The sequence below is a fragment of the Orcinus orca genome, chromosome 14 (genome assembly GCF_937001465.1).
Source record: "Orcinus orca chromosome 14, mOrcOrc1.1, whole genome shotgun sequence".
In the NCBI taxonomy this organism is placed as follows: domain Eukaryota; kingdom Metazoa; phylum Chordata; class Mammalia; order Artiodactyla; family Delphinidae; genus Orcinus; species Orcinus orca.
Window position 1 is genome coordinate 82,964,531 of NC_064572.1, and position 21,118 is coordinate 82,985,648.

The 21,118-nt window shown below is 48.5% G+C and overlaps 1 protein-coding gene across 5 annotated transcripts in view; it reads left to right on the top strand.

Moving 5' to 3' along the window:
• Window positions 1-21,118, top strand: part of LHPP (phospholysine phosphohistidine inorganic pyrophosphate phosphatase) — a 135,703-nt gene that overhangs the window by 18,554 nt on the left and 96,031 nt on the right. For all 5 annotated transcript variants that reach the window (XM_033420794.2, XM_033420798.2, XM_033420795.2 and 2 more), the window contains exons 3-5: window positions 3,229-3,382; window positions 11,713-11,776; window positions 12,738-12,830. In XM_033420794.2, coding sequence (XP_033276685.1) covers window positions 3,229-3,382; window positions 11,713-11,776; window positions 12,738-12,830 — 311 coding nt within the window. The remainder of the gene's footprint in view (window positions 1-3,228; window positions 3,383-11,712; window positions 11,777-12,737; window positions 12,831-21,118) is intronic.

The following is a 21,118-nucleotide window of genomic DNA, read 5'->3' on the forward strand; positions in this document are numbered from 1 at the left end:
CCCATCCATCCCGGCTCATACCGGAGGGTGTTTGGAGGCAGGTTCCAGGTGGCTCCTCAGAGGAAAACCCTGAATTTGCTTTCTGTGATCTAGGATGAAGCAAGGTGGCAAGGAATTGTCAAGGGGGCAAGATTTTAGCCTCTGGTGGGGGTGTGTGTGTGTGTGTGTGTGTGTGTGTGTGTGTGTGTGAGAGAGAGAGAGAGACACACACACACACAAACACACACACAGAGACAGAGACAGAGAGAGACAGAGAGGGGGGGATGAAAAGCTAGACTGAGGTCCATAGGTTTCTGAACTATATTTGTGAAAACCAGCCCTGCTGTCTGGCAAACGGCACAGGTTTCCTTCCTGATATTAGTCTGAATGAAGGAAAAGAGCCCCTTGGACCCTCAGCGGGGAGTTTTGCTGGAACAGAGAGGAAGGAGCAGTATTACCTGGTGCCTTCTGAATATTTAAAAAGAAGAGGGACTTCCTTGGCAGTCCAGTGGTTAAGACTCTGCGCTCCCGATGCATGGAGCGCGGGTTCAATCCCTGGTCGGGGAACTACGATCCCACATGCTGCGCGGTGCGGCCAAAAAGATAAAAAGAAGAGACATAGCAACGCTTCAGAATTCAGGACACTTTTCTTTAGTTGCACTGAGCCTTCTTCCCTCCTTTGCACTTGGTGTTTTGATTTATAAACCTCTGGCAGAGACAAGGATGATCTTCCGCCTCCGGACAGGGGTGGGCCTCCAAGAGATGGAGGGAGCTCCCTGGAGGTCCGGGTGTCCAGTCCACGACTCTGGCGCCAGTCGAGGGCGACATGCCCAGCCTTTAGAAATCATGTTTCTCCAAATGCTTCCTCTGTGCTCTAGGATCCCTGCCAGTGTCTTTAGAACAGGTCCTTAAAGAAACAGAGAAACTTAAGAAAGAAAATCCTCCCCTCCCCAGGGTGAAGGGAGGGCTGGGGTGGAACTACCAGAGGTGAGAGGGAAACTCAGAGTTTGCCTTGAAGGCATCGTTCATCAGTGAGTCCAACAGGCAGATGTTAGAGCTTGAGAGGCTGAAGGGGAAGCCAGGTGCCCTTCCTCACCTGTAATCCTGCGTCTGTGTTTTCCATAGGTGTACCTGACTATTCAGACTTTGAATCTTTTTCAAGTTTTATTGTCGATAAATCTTCCCCCCAACATTTTATTATGAGAATTTTCAAATGTACAGCAAAGCTGGAAGAATTTTACTTGGAATATTTGTACGCCCTTAACCTTGATTTTACCAGTGACATTTTGCTATATTTTCTTCATTATATATCTACCCATCCCTCCATCCATCTATCCATCTTTATCTTTTTGATGCATCTCAAAGTAACTTGCAGGCATTGGTACACTTCCCCTAAACACTTCACATCATTAACTAGAGTTCAATCTGTTTCGTTTTTTCTTTTCATGTAAAATTTACATGCAATGCAATACAAAAATCTCAAGTGTGCTTTTGCTGAGTTTTGAAAAATGCACACATCTGTGTAACTCAAACCCCTATCAAGACCTAGAACGTTACTGGGACTTCCATTACTAAGACTCCACGCTCCCAATGCAGGGGACCCGGGTTCGACCCCTGGTTGGGGAACTAGATCCCGCGTGCATGCCGCGACTAAGAGTCCGCATGCCGCAACTGAGACCCAATGCAGCCCCCCCCCAAAATATATATATTATATATATATATATATATATTAAAAAAAGACCTAGAACATTACCATCACCCCAAAAGTTCCCTAATGCCCTTCCCTCTTAGTCCCCATCCCCAACCCCTATAGAGGCACCCACTGTTCGGATTTGTTTCCATTATAAATCAGATTACTGTGTCTAGAATTTCATATAGATAGAATCACACAGCACCTAGTTTTTGGGGTTCCCAAGACCACCCTCAGGCTTGATGATTTGCTAGAAGGACTCACAGGACTCAGAAAAGCTGTCCTACTCACAGTTATGGTTTATTACAGTGAAAAAATACAGATTAAACTCAGCGAAGGGAGGAGATGCGTGGGCAGAGACCAGGAGAATCCAGGTGCAAACTTCCAGGTGCGTCGTGCTGGGACGCACTTCATTCTCCCAGCAGCGCGATGCGTGACAGTACGCCTGAGGTGTGGTCACCCAGAGAAGCTCACTGCAGCCTCGTGCCGAGGGTTTTTATTAAGGGTCAGTCAGGTAGGCATGCAGCGCCCGTGTGACTGACCTTGGCTACTCTGTTTCCAGGCCCCCAGGTGTCAAACTGATGCAGCATAGCCCAGGGCCCCAGACACACAAAAGCGCTCTTTCCAGGCAGAATATTCCAAGGGCTCAGAGGCGATCTCCCGGGAGGTGGTGGTGGGCCTGATCTGAAGACAGCCTTTCTTTGGATGTGCAGGGTTTGAGCAGCCCAGGCCTGCTGAGTTAACCGTTCCTAGTGTGCACGGCTTCTTTCACCCAGCATGCTGTTTGGTTGCACGTGTCAGTAGGTCTTTTCCTCTTGATCACGGAGTGGCATTCTGTTGAGTGAACATCCCATGGTTTGTTTATCTGTTCCCCTGTTGACAGATACCTGAGTTTTGGTTTTTTTAAAACGTAATTAATTAATTTTTGGCTGCGTTGGGTCTTTGTTGCTGCGCATGGGCTTTCTCTAGTTGCGGCGAGCGGGGACTACTCTTCGTTGCGGTGCACAGGCTTCTCCTTGCCGTGGCTTCTCTTGTTGCAGAGCACGGGCTCTAGGCGCATGGGCTTCAGTAGTTGTGGAACGCAGGCTCAGTAGTTGTGGCTCGACGGCTCTAGAATGCAGGCTTGGTAGTTGTGGTGCACGGGCTTAGTTGCTCTGCGACATGTGGGATCTTCCCCGACCAGGGATCGAACCCGTGTCCCCTGCATTAGCAGGCGGATTCTTAACCACTGCGCCACCAGGGAAGTCTCCTGCCTATGGTTTTGAACTAAGGGAACTTCTGGGGTAATGCTGGTGTTGGAGTGGGGGTGCCAGGGGTGGGCCCATCATCTTTCAGGATCCTAACACACACTCTGTGTGGAGCCAGAATTCCTTCATCTGTAAAATGGGAATAGCACCCCTTCCTTGCCCACCTCTCATGGCAGCTTGACGATCAGAAAGAGCATCTGAGAAAGGGCCAGGCAGACAAGGCAGACACAGGTGTTCCTGGAAGGAGATGAGAGGTGGGCCATGTCAGCCGGGGCTTTATCCTTCTCTCTCTCTCTCTCTCTGTCTCACCAGGAGTCCGCTCGGAATTTGATCAGATCGACACGTCCAACCCAAACTGTGTCGTAATTGCAGATGCAGGAGAAGGCTTTTCTTATCAAAACATGAATAAAGCTTTCCAGGTGCTTATGGAGCTGGAGAATCCTGTGCTCTTCTCACTGGGAAAAGGGTAAGTCAGCTGCAGAGAGAGTCGTTCATGGCCACTTTGGGTCATGCTCTGTGCGTCTCTGACTTAACAGAATCAGCAGAGAAGACGGGAAAAGTGTGTGTGGGGTGGACGCAGGGTGACTCCTTCTTCCTTCCCTCCCCTTTTCTTGCTTTTTTTCCCTTCATTTCTTCATTCCTATCTTTTGATAATTTTTGAGGAAATTCCCTGTCTTTAGGAGCTGGTTGGTCAAGCTTCCCTGCGGGCCCGAGGCTGGAAGAGGCCAGGGGCAGGGGAGGGTCACTGCAGAGGAGACCCCTGGAGATCTCAGGGGCCTGTGTTGACTGTCCTGAGTTTAGGTGCATTTTCACAGGATACAGCACGAGACTTGGATGGATTGGGCCAAGGGGGCACCTAAGTAGTAGAAAATAGGCTCGAGGGCCTGTGGGATGCTCTTGTCCGGGCCCCATATCTCTGGCCGCACAGCACAGTCTGTGTAAAGTTGTGATTTTGTGACCAACATTTTTGTCCGAGTCTTCAGCCTGAGACTCACTGTCTCTTTTAAAAAGCCATGTTGGTTATTTTTCTTAGAATCTTTTACCACCAAGACAGCACATATTCACTGAAGAAAAATTAGAGAATACAGATGAGCAAAAAGAAGAAAACAAAAAGAATTTCCAGTCCCACCGCATGAGAAAACAACTGTCAACGTATTGATATACGTCCTTCCAAGTGGTTTCCTGTGCAGAGAGATCATTACACATGCGTGTATTTACATCAGTGTCAAACTTGACCTACTTTTGTCACCCATTTTTAGTTGTTCACCAAACATTTTGTGAACCACTTTACATACAATAAGTAGATGTCTCTGTGGTGAGGTTATTCCTATCAATTGTTTTTACATTTTTTTTTTTTTTTTTGCGGTACGCGGGCCTCTCACTGCTGTGGCCTCTCCCATTGCGGAGCACAGGCTCCGGACGCGCAGGCTCAGCGGCCATGGCTCACGGGCCCAGCCGCTACGCGGCACGTGGGATCCTCCCGGACTGGGGCACGAATCGGGGCACGAACCCGTGTCCCCCGCATCAGCAGGTGGACTCTCAACCACTGAGCCACCAGGGAAGCCCCTACAGTTATTTTTAAAAAAATAACTCTCCTATAGTTATTGTAACCAACGCCTGCTGATGGACATTTGTGTTGTTTCTAGTTTTCTACCAAAGTAAGGCTGTGATCGGTATCTTTGTGCATTTCAGATGATGTGTATTTTTGAGGTTCTTAATGTATGTTGCCAAGCTGCTTTCCAGAAAGCTGTGCAGATTTATTCTGTCCTCAATGGAAGCAACACTAGGATTTTAGAACCACGAGGATGCTGTGGAGCTCTATCCCAGCTTCTCGTGCGGGGCAGGAATTCTGTGGCCGTCTCTGGGGGAGCCTTTCTCAGCTTAGGTGCTTCTGGTGATTGGGAACTTCCTTCCTCTGCCTGCTGAGCAGGGCAGCTATTCCAGGTGACACCAGGGGGCTTTTTATCTGGCCGCCAGCCATTGCTAAGCACTTTATGTAGTTCCGTGTTTAATTCTGACCACAACGCTGAGCTGTAGGCAGTGTCATTGCCATTTTACAGATGGGCCTGTTGAGGCATAGGGAGGTGAAGTAAGCAATGGTCCCCCCATCTGTAAGTGCCAGGATGGCCAGGAGTGCCCCCCAGAGCCTGTGCTCTGTCGCCTCTAGGCTACATTCAAGAGCAGACATTTGGTCCACACAGGATCTTACATTTTTTTGAGGATGTTTTAAAAATTGGGAGATTTTACGTAAAATAACCAGATGTCTGGATCCTTTTGAGAAATCAGAAGATCTGGCAGTCCTGGCCCCCCATTCCCGAGAGCACCACAGCTTGGCTGGAGCCACTGGTCCGTGAGTTCCGGTGCACCACAGACCTGACCATGTCCTCCTGCCCCTTCTCCAAGTTTCAGAGTTGGTTGCCGTTCATCTTGTACCAACTGTTGTTTTTCTCATAGTAGAGAAATATCTTTTCATGGCTATGTCTCTTTCAAAATAGGCAAATGAAAGATTTAAAGAAAGAGAAGAGAGGATATACTTCTTTTCGGAGCTACAAATATTCTAGTGCGTTTATGATGAAAATAAAATGTGTCCTGTATTAGTCAGTGCTCTCCAGAGAAACAAAAGCAACAGGATGTGGAGACGTATATACAGACAGTCCCTGACTTAGCGATGATTCAGATTATGATTTTTCGACTTTGTGATGGTGTGAAAGCTACGCACGTTCAGTAAAAATCAGACTTCGAATTTTGAATTTTGATCTTTTCCCGTATGCAATATGATGCTCTCTTATGATGCTGGGCAGTAGCAGCAAGTGGCAGGTCCCAGGCAGCCACTCGACCACGAGGGTAAACAACGGATACACTTTACGACCATTCTGTACCCAGATCGCCATTCTGTTTTTCTTTTTCAGTACAGTATTCAGTAAAATACATGAGATATTCAATGCTTTATTATAAAATAGACTTTGTATTAGATGCTGCTGCCCAGCTGTAGGCTAAGGTAGGCTGGGCTAAGCTATAGTATTTGGTAGGTTGGGCTTATTAAATACATTTTTATTTTATTTTGTTTATTTTTTGTGTGTGTGGTATGCAGGCCTCTCACTGTTGTGGCCTCTCCCGTTGCGGAGCATAGGCTACGGACACGCAGGCTCAGCGGCCATGGCTCACGGGCCCAGCCGCTCCACGGCATGTGGGATCTTCCCGGACCGGGGCACGAACCCGTGTCCCCTGCATCAGCAGGCAGACTCTCAACCACTGCGCCACCGGGGAAGCCCTAAATGCATTTTTGACTTACAATATTTTCAACTTATAATGGGTTTATCAGGACGTAACCCCATGGTAAGTTGAGGAAGATGTGTATATAAAGAGAAGTTGATTGTGGAGTCTAGGTATGTCCAGAATCTGCAGCATAGGCCGCAGGCTGGAGATGCAGGGGAGAGTTGCAGTCTGAATGCCAGGCTGTCTGCTGGCAGGTTCCTTCTTGCTCAGAGCTCAGACTTCGTTCTGGTTGTGCCTTCAGCTGACTGAACGAAGCCCACCACGCTCTGGAGGGCAATCTGCTTTACTCAGGTCCACTGATTTAAATGTTAATCTCACCCAAGAGACATCTTCACAGAAGCATCCAGAATACTGTGAGACCAAATATCTGGGGAGCTTGGCCCAGCCAAGTTGACATAAAATGAACTGTCACAGTCCCTTCCAAACCTTACCTTCTTCAGTTTGGTTCATTGCAAACCACAGAACCTGGCCTGCTTAATTCTTTTACGCTCCTGGCTTGGCCCTGTAGGCATCCCTGAAGTTACCAGCCCCTCACTAAAGAACAACACAATTAAGAAGATCTGTTTTAGTGACTTCCCTGGTGGTCCAGTGGTTAAGACTCCATGCTCCCAACACAGCAGGCACAGGTTCGGTCTCTGGTCGGGGAGCTAAGATCCTGCATGCCACACGGTGGGGCCAAAAAAAAAAAGAAACTCTGTTATAACTCATTTATGTTAAAATTTTTTTCTTTAAAATTGTGTCTAATTATGAAAAGTTACTATTCCAGATAAGGGGTAGTAGTCAAAATAGGTATGTTGTTGAAAACGAAAAAAAAATGAGATCAGTTTCTTTTAGCTTTGTAATTCTGTAACACATTCAACAGTAGGCAAGTGTTTGTTTTCCAAATAAGCAATTAGTGGGGTCTCTAGCTGCTGGGGATTCTGGCTTAGGCTATGGGTTGGGTACTCAAAAATCAGAGGAAGGGACCAACAGCTTCTGGGCCTAGGTCATAGCTTCCCGGGACAGCCCAAGGAACCATGAAGAGCTGCTGTTGCATCCACGTGGGGGTCATTGATGGTGAGGGGCTGTCCTCCACTGGAGTGGGGCTGTGCGGAGTCCCCAAGGAGGCAGGGTGGCGGGGGCACTGGGGCAGAGTGTCCTCCTCCTAGAAACGGTGTGATTTACATTTGGCATCTGTTTGGACTGAGAGTGGGAATTGCCTTTGTAATTTCTTCTGTCATGCTGCCCTCAGAAAATTAAGCTGTTTACGCGACAGCCTATGGAAGGTTAATGGCTCTTGTGGGAAAGGTCAAGTGGTCATTTTGAAGGGAGTTTGTGCTGAATAATCGGAAGGGCAGAAGAAATAAAGCATAAAATCTATCTGACTGCTTCTCTCCGGCTTTTCCCTGTCTTTCCAGAATCCACAGTTTCTTCTTTGTGGCCAGAACACTCAGGTTCTCACCAGACCTGCTGTTGCTTTTATTATGCCAGTAACAAAAGATAAATATATCAGATCTCTTGTGTTTCGGGAATAACCTGGGCCTTTATGATAAAAAAAAAAAAGTTAACTTAGGTGCTAGTATTTACTGTATCTCTAAAAATGTTTTCAGCTAACAGATGGCCTTCAAGGTGCCTTTTTGTTTTCCTGGATGAAGAAGAAATAAAGACAAATTGTGGGCACTATAAAAACAAGGCCAGGGCTTCCCTGGTGGCGCAGTGGTTAAGAATCTGCCTGCCAGTGCCGGAGACACGGGTTCGAGCCCTGGTCCGGGAAGATCCCACATGCCGCGGAGCAACTAAGCCCGTGAGCCACAACTACCGAGCCTGAGCTGAGCTCTGGAGCCCACGCGCCACAGCTACTGAGCCTGCGCGCCTAGAGCCCGTGCTCCGCAACAAGAAAAGCCACCACAATGAGAAGTCCGCGCACCTCAACGAAGAGTAGCCCCCGCTCGCCGCAACTCGAGAAAGCCCACACGCAGCAACGAAGACCCAATGCAGCCAAAAAAAAAAAGCAGAAAAAACACAAATACTAAGTTCTCCAATTTTGATTTATGGAAGTCAGTTTTTCCTTTATGTTCTAAAAGTCAGTGTAGCAAAGACAGGGTTTTAATTGCATATTTTCTGCTGCATGTTCGGTTTGTTCTTCCCACCAGGACTAAATTTAAATTTAAGAAAGCGCAGGTATCTGTCACTCTGGAAAAAAGGTTTTGGGGGAGGCTGAGGCGGGCAGAAGGGGTGCCGCGTGGGTGTCCTCGGGAGGCCTTACCGAGGGGAGGGGGCCCCAGCTCCTGCCGCCTCCACACCGCTCCGAGCTGAGGCTGGAGCCCTCAGCTCCAAACAGAGCTGTGTCTGTCGCGACAGAGTGGCCTGTTTTATAATTGTTTCCTTGGTGCCTGGCTAAGCCTCTCCTATGCTGGCCGCATTCTTTCCCTCAGCTCCGTCCTCCGTGCCTGGCTCGCTTCAACATGCCCGTCCTCGGGGAGGCCCTCCCAGTCTGGCCCCTCCCGCAGCGGGCATCTCAGGGGGGGCCAGGGGACGAGGCGGTGGCTCCCTGAGAGCCTGACAGACCCCCGTGCGCCTAGAGCAGCGTCCGGTCCTTGGGGCCCTCAGCAGGGTGCCGAGTCCAGGAGGCTCCGGGCCTGGGCTCTTGCATTCCTCCCCCTTGAGCTTCAGGTCTCAGCTTTGATGTGTCCTTCTCTGGGCCACCTCCCCGCCTTCCTGTCCCCAGACTGTCCAGCTCTCCTCAAGCAGAGTGCACAGAGCATGGGGTTCCACCTGTTGTCACCCATGTCCTGCCCTTTTATATTTGTCTGTGGACTTGTCTGCTTCCCCCCGAGACCGAGAGTCCCTGGGGAGCAGCCTGGGTCTGAGAGCATCCCCTGCAAAGGGTGTGGGGCATGTGCGTCCTAAATGTTTTGGGGGACTGCGTTAGCGGCTGCCACTGCCCCCCGGCAAGCCCAGGCCTCAGCACCCGGCATCTCCCTCTGCCTCTTGGGCAAATTTTGCTTTACTTGGCCATTCCTTCAAACCCTGGACCTAGGAAACCCTGGACCCATGACCTGGGGAAAGCGTCATACCAAAGTAGTTGATCGTGGAAAAAGAAAAGGAAGCACTATTTTGAGGCTGTATAAATGCAAAATAGATGTCTAGGTTCCAGATTTAAGATAAATGAGATTAGGAACCTCTAAGCCTGTGATTTAGGGTCACCCTTTAAAAATGGGAGCATTGGCAGGTCCTAGCTCGGTAAGCAGCGGCGGTTCTCTCTTGGCTACCAGGTGCCTTCCTGCATGTGTGTGGTATCCCACATCCTCGTGGCACGGCCCCAAGAGCACAGAGCCTCGGACCCCGGCCGAGAGGCCCAGGCTCACTTGGAGACCGAGTCCTGTTGTGATGGGAGATGCCCCCATGGCGTCAACAATCCGGCTGCAGGCTCTAATCCACCCGACAGGAGTGAGTAGCAGGGGACCAGCCCTTGCCAAGGTCAAGGGTTTGGCTACAGCCCCGCAGCCCAGCCTGCGTCCAGACGGAAGCTTCCAAGGTGGGCAGTGGAGGATGCAGAGTGGGAGAGCGCTAGTCCCACCTGAGCACCAGGTGAATGCTGCGGGCAGCAAGGCTCCTGCAGCCTTGGAGGCCTCAGGTGGGGCAGAGAGGGACAGGCAGAATCCCTGGGAGCCGCAGAGCTGAGGAAAGGCACAGCCCTGGGGCAACTCCCGAGCTGTGCTACCATTTCCAGTAGTCACACAGCAGGCTTCAGCCCCCACAAACTGGAAAGACCTGTGTTCATCCTTTCTTCTCCAGCTCATATCTCTTTTTAAAAAAAATTATTTATTTATTATTCATTTATTTATTATTTTTGGCTGCGTTGGGTCTTCGTTGCGTCCCGGCTTTCTCTAGTAGGGGCTACTTTTCGTTGTGGTGTGTGAGCTCCTCATTGCAGTGGCTTCTCTCGTTGTGGAGCATGTGTTCTAGGTGTGTGGGCTTCAGAAGTTGTGGCACATGGGCTTAGTTGCTCCGTGGCATGTGGGATCTTCCCGGACCAGGGATGGAACCCATCTCCGCTGCATCGGCAGGCGGATTCTTAACCACTGTGCCACCAGGGAAGTCCCCCCAGCTCATATCCTATTACCCATCTCAGTCTGGGTGAGCAGTTATTTATAACAGTGTTCTCTAATATTTTTGGAGCGGCTTCTGCGTGCCAGGCATCGTGTTAGGAACTTCGCCTGCATTATTTTGCTCAAGCCTCACAGCAACCCATAAGAGTAGGTACTGGAGTTTCTTTTTGCCCATTTTACAGATTAGGAAACCGAGGCCCAGAGGGCTTAAGCAACCCGAAGTCCCACAGTTAAAAAGAACTGGAAAGAGGATTTGAAACCCTGAGGTCAGCATGCTTCACTAGCCTTCTCTTTGCTTTTCCACATACATGTTGTTTATTTGTATAATTTTTTTAGATTCCACATATAAGTGGTATCATATGATATTTGTCTTTCTCTGTCTGACTTCCTTCACTTGGTATGATAATCTCTAGGTCCATCCATGTTGCTGCAGATGGCATTGTTTCTTTTTTTATGGCTGAGTAGTACTCCATTTTGTGTTTGTGTGTGTACATATATATATATGTGTGTGTGTATATATATCACATCTTTTTAATCCATTCATGTCTGTGGACATTTAGGTCACATACATGTTATTTAATGTCTCCCAAATTCGAAGGTTGAGGGGAGGGAGAAGGGTAACTGATGTGACGGGTCTGAAAACATGGTGACAGTCCTGGGTTTCCATTAACCCTGTCTTCAGAGCAGCACAGAGTCAACTACCTTCTCACTTTATAATCGAATGGCTTTGCTCAGAGAGAACTGGGCTTGGTCACCGTGTGTCCCAAGGGATCTGCGTGTGGCCTTGGGTGGCCAGGCAGTGGCAGCTGGGCCTCAGCACAGCGCTCACAGGAGGGAAGATGTGAAACCGTCTTGGGAGGCCCTGCTGTGAGCCAAGCCGTCTTGGCCCCAGTGAGACGGGGAACAAATAGTTGTCTTCTCCTAAAAGCATCTGGCGCCTGTAAGACCTGGCACCTCTCCTGACCCCCAGCTACTAGGAGATGCGGCAGGGTGCTGTGGAACTAATGGAGTTTTCTTCTCCAGGCGGCAATTAGGGTTAATTATTAGCAATTAGGGGTTCACCACATGCTCTGTGGACCAGCTGTCCTTTCGAGAACACAGGTCACTTGTGTTTCTCTGTGTTAGCAACTGGATCCAGCTGCCCCTGGGGTCCCCCACTGTGGCGGGGTCCCCACGAGGCTGGCAGCAGGGGGCCATTCTGACTGAGAGTTGCTGACTCACCGTCTCTCCCCCTCTCGTCCAGGCATGGTGGCCACCACTGGGCTGTGTCGAGCTGACCTCCGTCGGTCATTCTCAGCGTGGCGTCTGGACTGACCCTGGCCGGTGACTCAGCTCTCTGGAGCTGGCAGAACCGGGACAGGGCAGTTTCTCTTGGCACTTCCCAGGCCCCTGGGCTCAGCTCCCCTCGTCCCCTTCTGCTCTTTTCTAGACGCTACTACAAGGAGACCTCTGGCCTGATGCTGGACGTTGGTCCCTACATGAAGGCGCTTGAGGTACCTGCCCTGGGTCTGCCCGAGCCCTCTTCACGTCTCAGGGCCCTCGGGGATGTTTCTGGCCTTTCTGGAGAAGAGGGTGTGCTCAGTGTTCTGAGTGCCTTCTATGTTTTCCAGCTCACCCCCCGCCACCCCATTTGAGGCTCCAAGCCCGGCTCTCCCCCTCCTCTGGAGCTTGGCCTCTCGGCTGCCCTGGTCATCACTCTGCCCCCCAGTCTCTCCCTCTCCTCCCCACAGCCCGTACCGCCTGCCGCTGACCCCGCTGGCCCTCCCAGCATGCTCCGTAGCTCTCCTCTCGGATTCTTGGCTTCTGGATGTGTGTGAACCTGCCTCATTCCTGACCCTCCTCTGCAGCACCCTGAGCTTGATGTGTCCTGATTAGACTCCTTCCCAGTTCCCTCCTCCAGTTTCCAAGTCTGGGCTCAGATGGGGCTCCCGCTCTGACTCACGCCTAGCCAGCTGCCCCAGCCCGGGCTCCTGGCCCAGGTCAGCCCATGTCATGTCCCGTACTCACCGCTACATTGGTCCCTGCCTACTCGCACTCAGGTGGGAGGGACGGACAGGCTGGCGGATGGGGCCCTGGACCTTTTCCCCTGGAGGGCCTATGACAGAGCTGGGGGTGGTCGGGGGAGAAGGGAAGGGAGGAGAAGCAAGAATGCAGATGAGAGCACTGTCGGGGTGGCCTGCTGTGGACCGCCTCCTGCTGAGGTCCGGCACTGGGGCAGGTGGCAGGGTGCCTGGTGGTGGGTGCCCCCAGCATCCCGGGCAGCCCGATGTTGTGACACTTGCCTACGAGGTGTGCCTCTCGGCCCATGTGTCTTGCCGCTTGGAGGTCCCTGGCCTGCAGGTGCACATTTGGGGCATCTCTCCTTGATTCCCCGGAGGGAGGATTTCACTGCAGAGCGGGTGTTCACCTGTACTTGCTCCCAAACCCATGCCACGTCCTTCTGTCTTTCCCCAGTATGCCTGTGGTATCGAAGCTGAGGTGGTGGGGAAACCTTCCCCTGAGTTTTTCAAGTCTGCTCTGCGGGAGATGAGGGTGGAAGCCCACCAGGTAAGCCAGCGGGTCCTGAAGCACGTGTGTGGGGGCAGCTATTGAGGGAGGCCCAGAGTGCTCCCGGGGCGGCCTCGGCGCCGGAGATGGGTTTGAGGGCTCAGGCAGCCTGTGAAGGTTCCCTCTCGCCCCCCATGAGAGCCGATCTGACTGGAAAGAGGGAAAAAGACAGCAAAGGAGGCCCATTGAATGTTTTCCACCTGGTTAATTAGTATCAGTATAAGAGCGAGAAAAAGAAATGCCTGTGGCTGTTTTCAAGCCACTTTTGTTTCTTCTCTGGAAGGGTAAGGATTGACAAGTCCTATCAATATATTAAAAATATTTCATGGAAAGACAATGCACAGCAAGGTGAAAAGAACATGTTGGAGTAAAATCATGCATCTGGCCACCTTTACATTATAACTGTTTTTGAGACAGGTTGCCTTCCAAACATACATCTTAAAAGGAAAAAAGGCAGTTATGGTTTTAGTGTCCCCAGTGCCCATCCTCCCACCTCCCCTTCCCAGGTAGAGTGAGTCGGTCCCCTCCGGCCGGTGGGTTCCTGATGGCATTGTTGAAGAAACAGTGGGCACGTGTCTGCCGGCGGTCAGGGCTGTCCTGCTGTCTGTTTTGGACACGGCACCAGGGGACAGTGTCAGCATCCTGTGGTGAGGCTGGTGCCCCCAGGATCACCGTGCTGCTCCCTTATTCTTGGACTGGAATTTCCCATGTGTGTTCCAGTCTAGAGCACTGGTCTCTCACGATGCTTAGAGAAAGACAGCACAAAGCCATGGCAGTCTGGAACCTCTGCGCCCAAACCTCCCCTGAGATTCACAGATGCCAGAAAATACAGTTCTCGGGGGTCCCCAGGAAACACCTAGAAAATGCCGGCTGAGGCTGTAGAGAGGAGAGGCCTGTGTTTTGAATGAGTGAAGACTACAGGAATAAATAACTTGGTTTTCATGACTTCATTTCACGGTGACAATTTTAAAAATTTGTTTTATTGTGACAAATTTCAAATATATACAAAAGCAGAGACAACGAAACAGTGATTCTCCTCATATATCCATCACCCAGATTCAACAATTAAAAGATTTTGTCACATTCCCTTCTTCTATCCCATTTCTTTCTCTTTAAAAATTTACTTTTTTTTTTTTCTGTTGTATTTTAAAGCAAATCCCATTCTTTGTTTTTTGGTTTTTGGTTTTTTTTGTGGTACATGGGCCTCTCACTGTTGTGGCCTCTCCCATTGCGGAGCACAGGCTCCGGGTGTGCAGACTCAGCGGCCATGGCTCACGGGCCCAGCCGCTCCGCGGCATGTGGGATCTTCCCGGACTGGGGCACGAACCCGTGTCCCCTGCATCGGCAGGCGGACTCTCAACCACTGCGCCACCAGGGAAGCCCATATTAATGCATTTTTGACAATGCATTAAGACACCTAACCATGGCAAAAAAAACCACACACACGCAAAAAAGCTGTTCAGCATCATCACTCATTCAGGAAATGCAAATCAAAACCACAGTGAGATCCCACCTCACACCCACTTGGATGGCCATGATAATTTTAAAAGAAAAAAGGAAAATAATAAGCATTGGCAGGGATGTGGAGAAACTGGAACCCTCATATAGGAATACTGGTAGGAATGTAAAGTGGAGCACCCACTATGAAAAACAGTTCCGTGATAATTAAATGTAGAATTATCGTATGACCCAGCAATTCCACTCCTAGGTGTATATCCAAAAGACTTGAAAACGGGTGTTCACACACAACTTACACGTGAATGTTCATAGCAGCACTATTCACAATAGCCAAAAGGTGGAAATAATGCAGATGTTCATCAACAAATGAACGGGTGAACAAAATGTGGTTTATTGTCACCGTGGAATATTTCAGCTATAAAAAGAATGAAATACTGATAAATCCTACCATGTGTATGAACCTTGAAAACATTATGGTAAGTGAAAGAAGCCAGTCACAAAAGGGCACGTTTTATATATTTAACATTTATATGGAATGTCCAGAATAGGCAAATCCACAGAGACATAAAATAGATCAGAGGTTGCCGGGCGCTGGGAGTGTGGGGGAATGGGGGGCGGCTGCCCGTGGGTACGAGGTCTCCTTCTGGGTTGATAAAAAATGTCTGGAACTCGCTGGTGGTGATGGCTGTACAACATTGTGAATGTACTTAATGCCACTGATCTGTATACTTCCAAATGGTTACATTGGTAAATTTTATGTTATTTTATCACATTGAAAAAAAAACCAAACCAAAAAAACTCTACCTAACAAAATCAATAGTAATTCCTTAGTATTATCGAATACCAGTCCATATTTAAATTTTCCTGGCTGTCTCAGAAATGTCTTTTATGTAGATTTAAAAAAAAAATCAAATCCAAATAAGGTTGTTTTGTGTTTTAAACCTCTCTTTTTAACATTTTTATCATGGAACATTTCAAATATCTGTGCAAATTGCGAGAGTAACCTCATAAGCCCCCAGGTACCCATCACTGAGCTTCAGTAATTATCAACTAATAAGCACTTTTAAAAATTGTTTTTAACTGTTCATTCTGAAGCAATTTCCCACGTACAAAGAGGTTGCAAAAATAGTACAGAGAATTCCCCTGTGTCCTTACTGCAGCTTCCCCAAAGGCTAACATCTTATGTAACAACCACAGGACAATTATAAACTCAGGAAGTTAGCCTTGATGCAGATGTTGACTAGCCCAGGGACCCTCTGTTTTTGGACATGTTGTATTTGGTGTCACGCCCCCTAGCACCCTTTATTCTGAGCAGTTCCTTAGTCTGTCTTTGTCTTTTAGGACTGTGGCCGTTTCAAGAGTACTAGCCAGTTCTTTCGTAGAATGTCCCTGATGTTCCCTCATGATTTAATTTCAGGTTATGCATTTCTGGCATATGTAATTCTGGTTATACATTTCACAGACAGTGCCGTGCCCTCTGGTGTGTCCCATCAGGAGGCATGTGCGGGCGCTCTGCGCATTATAGGCTGTGGTCACTTTGATGCCTGTTGGAGGCTCCCATTTCTGCACTGCAGAGTTACTGTTGTCCCTTTGTGACTAATAAGTATCTTATGGGGGAATACTTTGACACTGTGTAAATATTCTCTCTCCTGACATTCTTTTCCCCTCCTAATTGCAGCATCCTCTTACCTGCAACAGTTGTCACCATGGTGCCAAATGGCGCTTTTCTACTTCCATTGTTCCCTCTATATTTATTGATTAGCATTTACTGTAAGAGAGAGCTTTCCTTTTTCTCCCATTTACTTTTTTATTTATTCCAACATGTACTTAAGGATATTTGTTTTATTCCACGAGTCGCAATCCATTCCTGTTGTTACTTTGTTGCCCAGATTGTCCCCTATTTGGCCATTGGGACCACTTTGAAGATTAATAACCCCTTGTTTAATCTGTGCTCCCACCTGCTCCTCTCCCCTAGATTATTTTGAATCGTCTCCGAGAAATCATATCATTTCATCTGTAAGTATTTCTAAGTGTCTCTAAAAGATAGGAATTCTTTTTAAAAACATGGATGATGCCATTATCACAACTAAGTAATACTAACAATAATTCCTTAATATCATCAAATATCCAGCCATTATTCACATTTCCCTGATTGTCTTACAGGTGTTTACGTCGTCGCTTGCAGTTTCTTTGAATCAGAATCCACATGAGGTCCTCGCATTGTGATTGGCCGGTGTGATTCTTAAGTGTTTTCTAATCTATCCATTCCCACCCACCCGCGCGACCCCACCCCCGCCTCCCTTTTGTACTCCTTGCAGCTTTAGGAAGAAGAAGCTGGCTTGTTTGTCCTGTAGAGTTTCCCACTGTCAGGATTTTGTTGATCGCGCCTCAGTGGTGTCCTGTCTCATGCTCCTCTGTTCTCCCTGCTTCCTGAATGTTGATAGTTAGATCTAGAAGCTTAGGCAGAATCTGTTTCAGTTTTTTTGATGACTGCTTTCTGGGTTGCGTTGTGGCCTCCCTTAGGAGGTTCAGAATGTCTGGGTGTCTCCTTCGGTGGCGTTAGCAGCCATTGGTGATTGGTGCGTTAACCCCATTCATTCATTAAGGGCTGCAAAATGGTGATATTTGAATTCTGTCATTCCTTCTCCATTTCTTCTCTGGATCACCTCTGTATAGGAAAACGCCCCACGAACTATGCGTTCCCCTGAAGTACAGTTCATATAGGAAACTACAGATAAATGCCTATTTCTTTCTTGCTATTTATTAGTTTTCAGAATGATTGATTCTCTAACACCCTCCCAATACCTGGGAGGTTTAAAACTACATATATGACTATAAATAGACAAAAGCATATTTGACGTGTTCCAATCCATCGCAGTTATTCGTGTTCAAAGTACTGCATCTTTGACCAGTGGGAGCCTCTTCCAGCTGCCCTCCGAGTCCTGTTGTCCTGACCCCAGAGGTCTCTGAGGGGCTTTACTCCTGTTATGACAGGATAACACCTGCCCTGCACACTTCCTGCCCAAGGCCTAGAGTCTGCCATCCTTCCAAGGAGCCACGCTTACCTTTAATGGAAAATAGTATTCAGAAACCATAGTCGGGATATTAACCGTTCTTACTGTTATTGGGTTGGTCATCATTTCCAAGACTTAGTCTACAAGGGTTGAAAAAATATGTATCTTTAAAGATGAAGTGCAGGGCTTCCCTGGTGGCGCAGTGGTTGAGAGTCCGCCTGCCGATGCAGGGGACGCGGGTTCGTGCCCCGGTCCGGGAAGATACCAATGCCGTGGAACAGCTGGGCCCGTGAGCCATGGCCGCTGAGCCTGCGCGTCCGGAGCCTGTGCTCCGCAACGGGAGAGGCCACAACAGTGAGAGGCCCGCGTACCGCAAAAAAAAAAAAAAGATGAAGTGCATAATGAGTTCATACTGAAACTTCTGATCCAGATTTAGGCCTGTGGGTTTTTACTGGATCACCCATCTTGTGTCTGTATTTCCTTTTTGCCACGTCAAAAACCCTGGCTCACGAGAATACCGACATAATCATTTGTTTTAGCCCATAATACACACAAGAGTCTTGAATCTCAAAAACCTTATGCTGTGTGGGAGAAGCCAGGCACAAAAGAGTGGGTGCCACCACCAGTTCTATCAGCGCCACCAAGGCTGGGGCAGGGTTGTGATTGCTGTGGACTGGACTGTGAGACACAGCATCACTGTGGCTGCTGATTCCTGAATATGATGAGGTTGATTACTGGTGCTGTTTAAGATTTCTTTTTCCGACAGTTCTTTTTTGGCTTAGAATATATCCCTCTAGAGATTTACAGCCAAATTACTGTTTTTTAAAGCTACCATTATTCCGCTGGGTAAGTGTGTCACCAACAGGACCCTCCTTGAAGTCACTTTACTTCCAATTTTTAAGGAGTTGGTTTTTCAACATTTAAACTTGTTTCATAGTTATGTAAAAATTCATGTGGTTCCGAAATTAAATCCACGGAACAAGATACATTCAAGGAAGTCTGGCTCCTGTCCTTTTCCTTCTATTGTCTTCCCACCCATCTCTCATCATAGCCATTTTTATAAATATTATGGCTTATCTTTGCATTTTTTAAATATGACCAACTGTGTATACATTTGTATCCTACTTACAGGGTGAATTTGCGAGAGCAAATTCTTTTCTTTTCAAAGATTTTTTTTTGATGTGGACCATTCTTAAAGTCTTTATTGAACTTGTTACAACACTGCTTCTGTTTTATATGTTGGTTTTTTGGCCACAAGGCATGTGGGATCTTAGCTCCCCGACCAGGGATCGAACCTGCACTCCCTTCATTGGAAGGCGAAGTCTTAGCTACTGGACCGCCAGGGAAGTCCCTGAGAGAGTAAATTCTTAAGATCACTTGTTATAGAGTGGGAGGAATGTCACTGTTGTAATCTGAGTTAAAAATCTGAGTATTTAGAATTACGTAAGCACTGTGGTCACAACCATCTCCCGTGACCCCCCTCAACCCCCTGCCGTCCCCAATCAACAAAACAAAAAGCTGTCACTGCCTAGAAATTAAGACCAGAGGAACTGAATATTAAGACGTTATCTTTGGTTGTCTTTGTAGAGTTGACCTTGGTTAATCCCCTCCCCCCCTTTTGTTTGTTTATTTGTTTGGTGTTTTCCAGTTACTTTCACGGTCAGTGTCTTTTACATTCTGAATGAGAAACTGCGTTCCCCACACCCCAAAGAGGAGCTGAGGCCCTTCTGGGGGTCAGGTTGATCGGGCTTCTCATTTGGCGGATGCCGGGCCGTGCAGTCTGGGGTGGCGGGTTAGGAGCTTGGATTCCTGGCGTGTCTGCTGAGGCTGGGGTGCCTGTGCTGTCCAGGCATCGCGAGCATCTGCGGCCCTGGGTCCCTAAGGAATTGTTTTCTCTGGCGTCTCTGAGCCCACGTGGCAGAGCTGAATCTTATTTACCTGCCACATTATCATGCTGCGTCTGTCTCCCCTCTTGACACACAGTTGAGCGGTGGCTGCATGTTCTTAACACCCCACCTCACCGTTTTTCTAAAATGTTAATTTAGAACGTTTTGAAATACTGCTTGAGCCTCGGGATGTGTAGACATTTTAAAGCAGTATTTCAAAATAAGGCCATTTTGAACGAACTGTGTCTTATGCACAAGGTAGTAATTCTCTGCTCCTGCTTCTCTCTTTTTAATGAAAAATGGCTTTGAGGGGCTGTCTTGCTGCTGAAGTGCCGGGCTGTGGCAAACCTTAAAATTTTCAAGCTGCTTTAATCAATAGTTATCACCAGTCATTTCCCTCGATAACTGCTTCTTCCCAGATCCAGACTTGCTTCTTGCTGCTGAGGAGTTTTCCACCTGCGCTCAGAATGGATATAACTCCCCAAATCCAATTTTCATTTTAACCTTTCCTCAATAGCCTAGAAATAACAGATTGCTGGTATTACTCTAATAGATTGGAAATTCAAACCTCTTAGCGGTAACCAGGCCCTTTCCAGGATTCAGTAATAAGGCAAAGAATAACATACCTTAAAGGCTACTTCAAGAAATACCTAATTCTCATGGTTTAAGGCTTCTGAATCAGTGGGTGGTTTTATAGCTTCATACTAAAGCCCAAATGATGTGAAGGTTTTGGCAGTTTTCCATAATCATAAGAAATTCCATCAGTTGCGAATTGTGCAGGTTTAGTGGAAATTGGGTCTGTTCAGACCAGAGTGCTTAGTCAGCACCAGAAGCCAGTGTGCAGGCAGCCTGGAAGCTGGGGGTGCCCATTTCACAGATGGGGAACCCGAGGCTTGGAGAGGAAGGACCTTGAATACTTTGAGCACTTGTGCTGGGCACACCCAGGATCTGTCACATACCCATTTACTTCGTGAAATCCTTACTCCAATCCGCTGTCGTAGGTACTTTCATTCCCATCTTAAGGTTAAGGTTAAGGATTTCTCAGCCTCGGCACTACTGACATTTTGGGGTCAGATCATTATTTGTGGTGGGGGGTACTGCCCTCCTCCCCCAGCTGTGAAACCACAGATGTCCCCAGACGTTGCCAAATGTCCCGGGGGAGCAAAATCGCCCCCAGTTGAGAACCAGGGCACTGAGGAGTAGTCACAGGAACGTCTGCTGTTGAAGCCAGGATTACTCTGCCGCGGTGGGGTGAGGCCAGGACCCAGCCCCCTCCAGGTCTCTGCTGCTCCCCAGTTCTCAAGGAGAGGCCAGCAACACAGCAGAATGCTTAGGTTAGAAAAGGCATATTTAGCAGTGCAACATCATTTTCTGTTGTGAAAAACATTAAAATCTGTCTTGTTGGCAGAATATAGAAAGTAAAGTTAAGCAAGATCTTGGGTGGTGAAGGTGAGGACTCTCAGGACAGCCTATCAAAAAAGGGGGCGAGGTTTGTGGGTTTATCCAAAGAGGGCCGGGCATAAAACATGGACTTTGCCCCATCATTTTGCTCCCTGGTTCTCAGGGCATTAATTATAGCTACGGGGTTATGGGGACAGACTGTACCGTTGGTGGGGAGGCCTTGTGGGTGGGGAGTGAACGTCTGCGTGGGGACCTCCTTCCCCTCAGGTCTGTGCGTGGAAGGCCCGTCTTCTCCCCTTCGTGGGCTGGGCCCTCTGCCCGGCCCATCTTCCCCACAGCAGTGTGCATGGTCTTTGGGTGTCAGTTCAGGGACCACTTGCTGGGACGGTGTGAGCCCCGGGACAGAGAGAACCTGAGCGGTGCCTCATCCAGCCACGGGCGGGGGTTTCCAGGAAATGCCAGCTCTGGGGCTGCCTTGTGCCCCGTCTCGGTCATAAGGGAGCTTTGGAGCCTCATGTCTTAGTTTTCC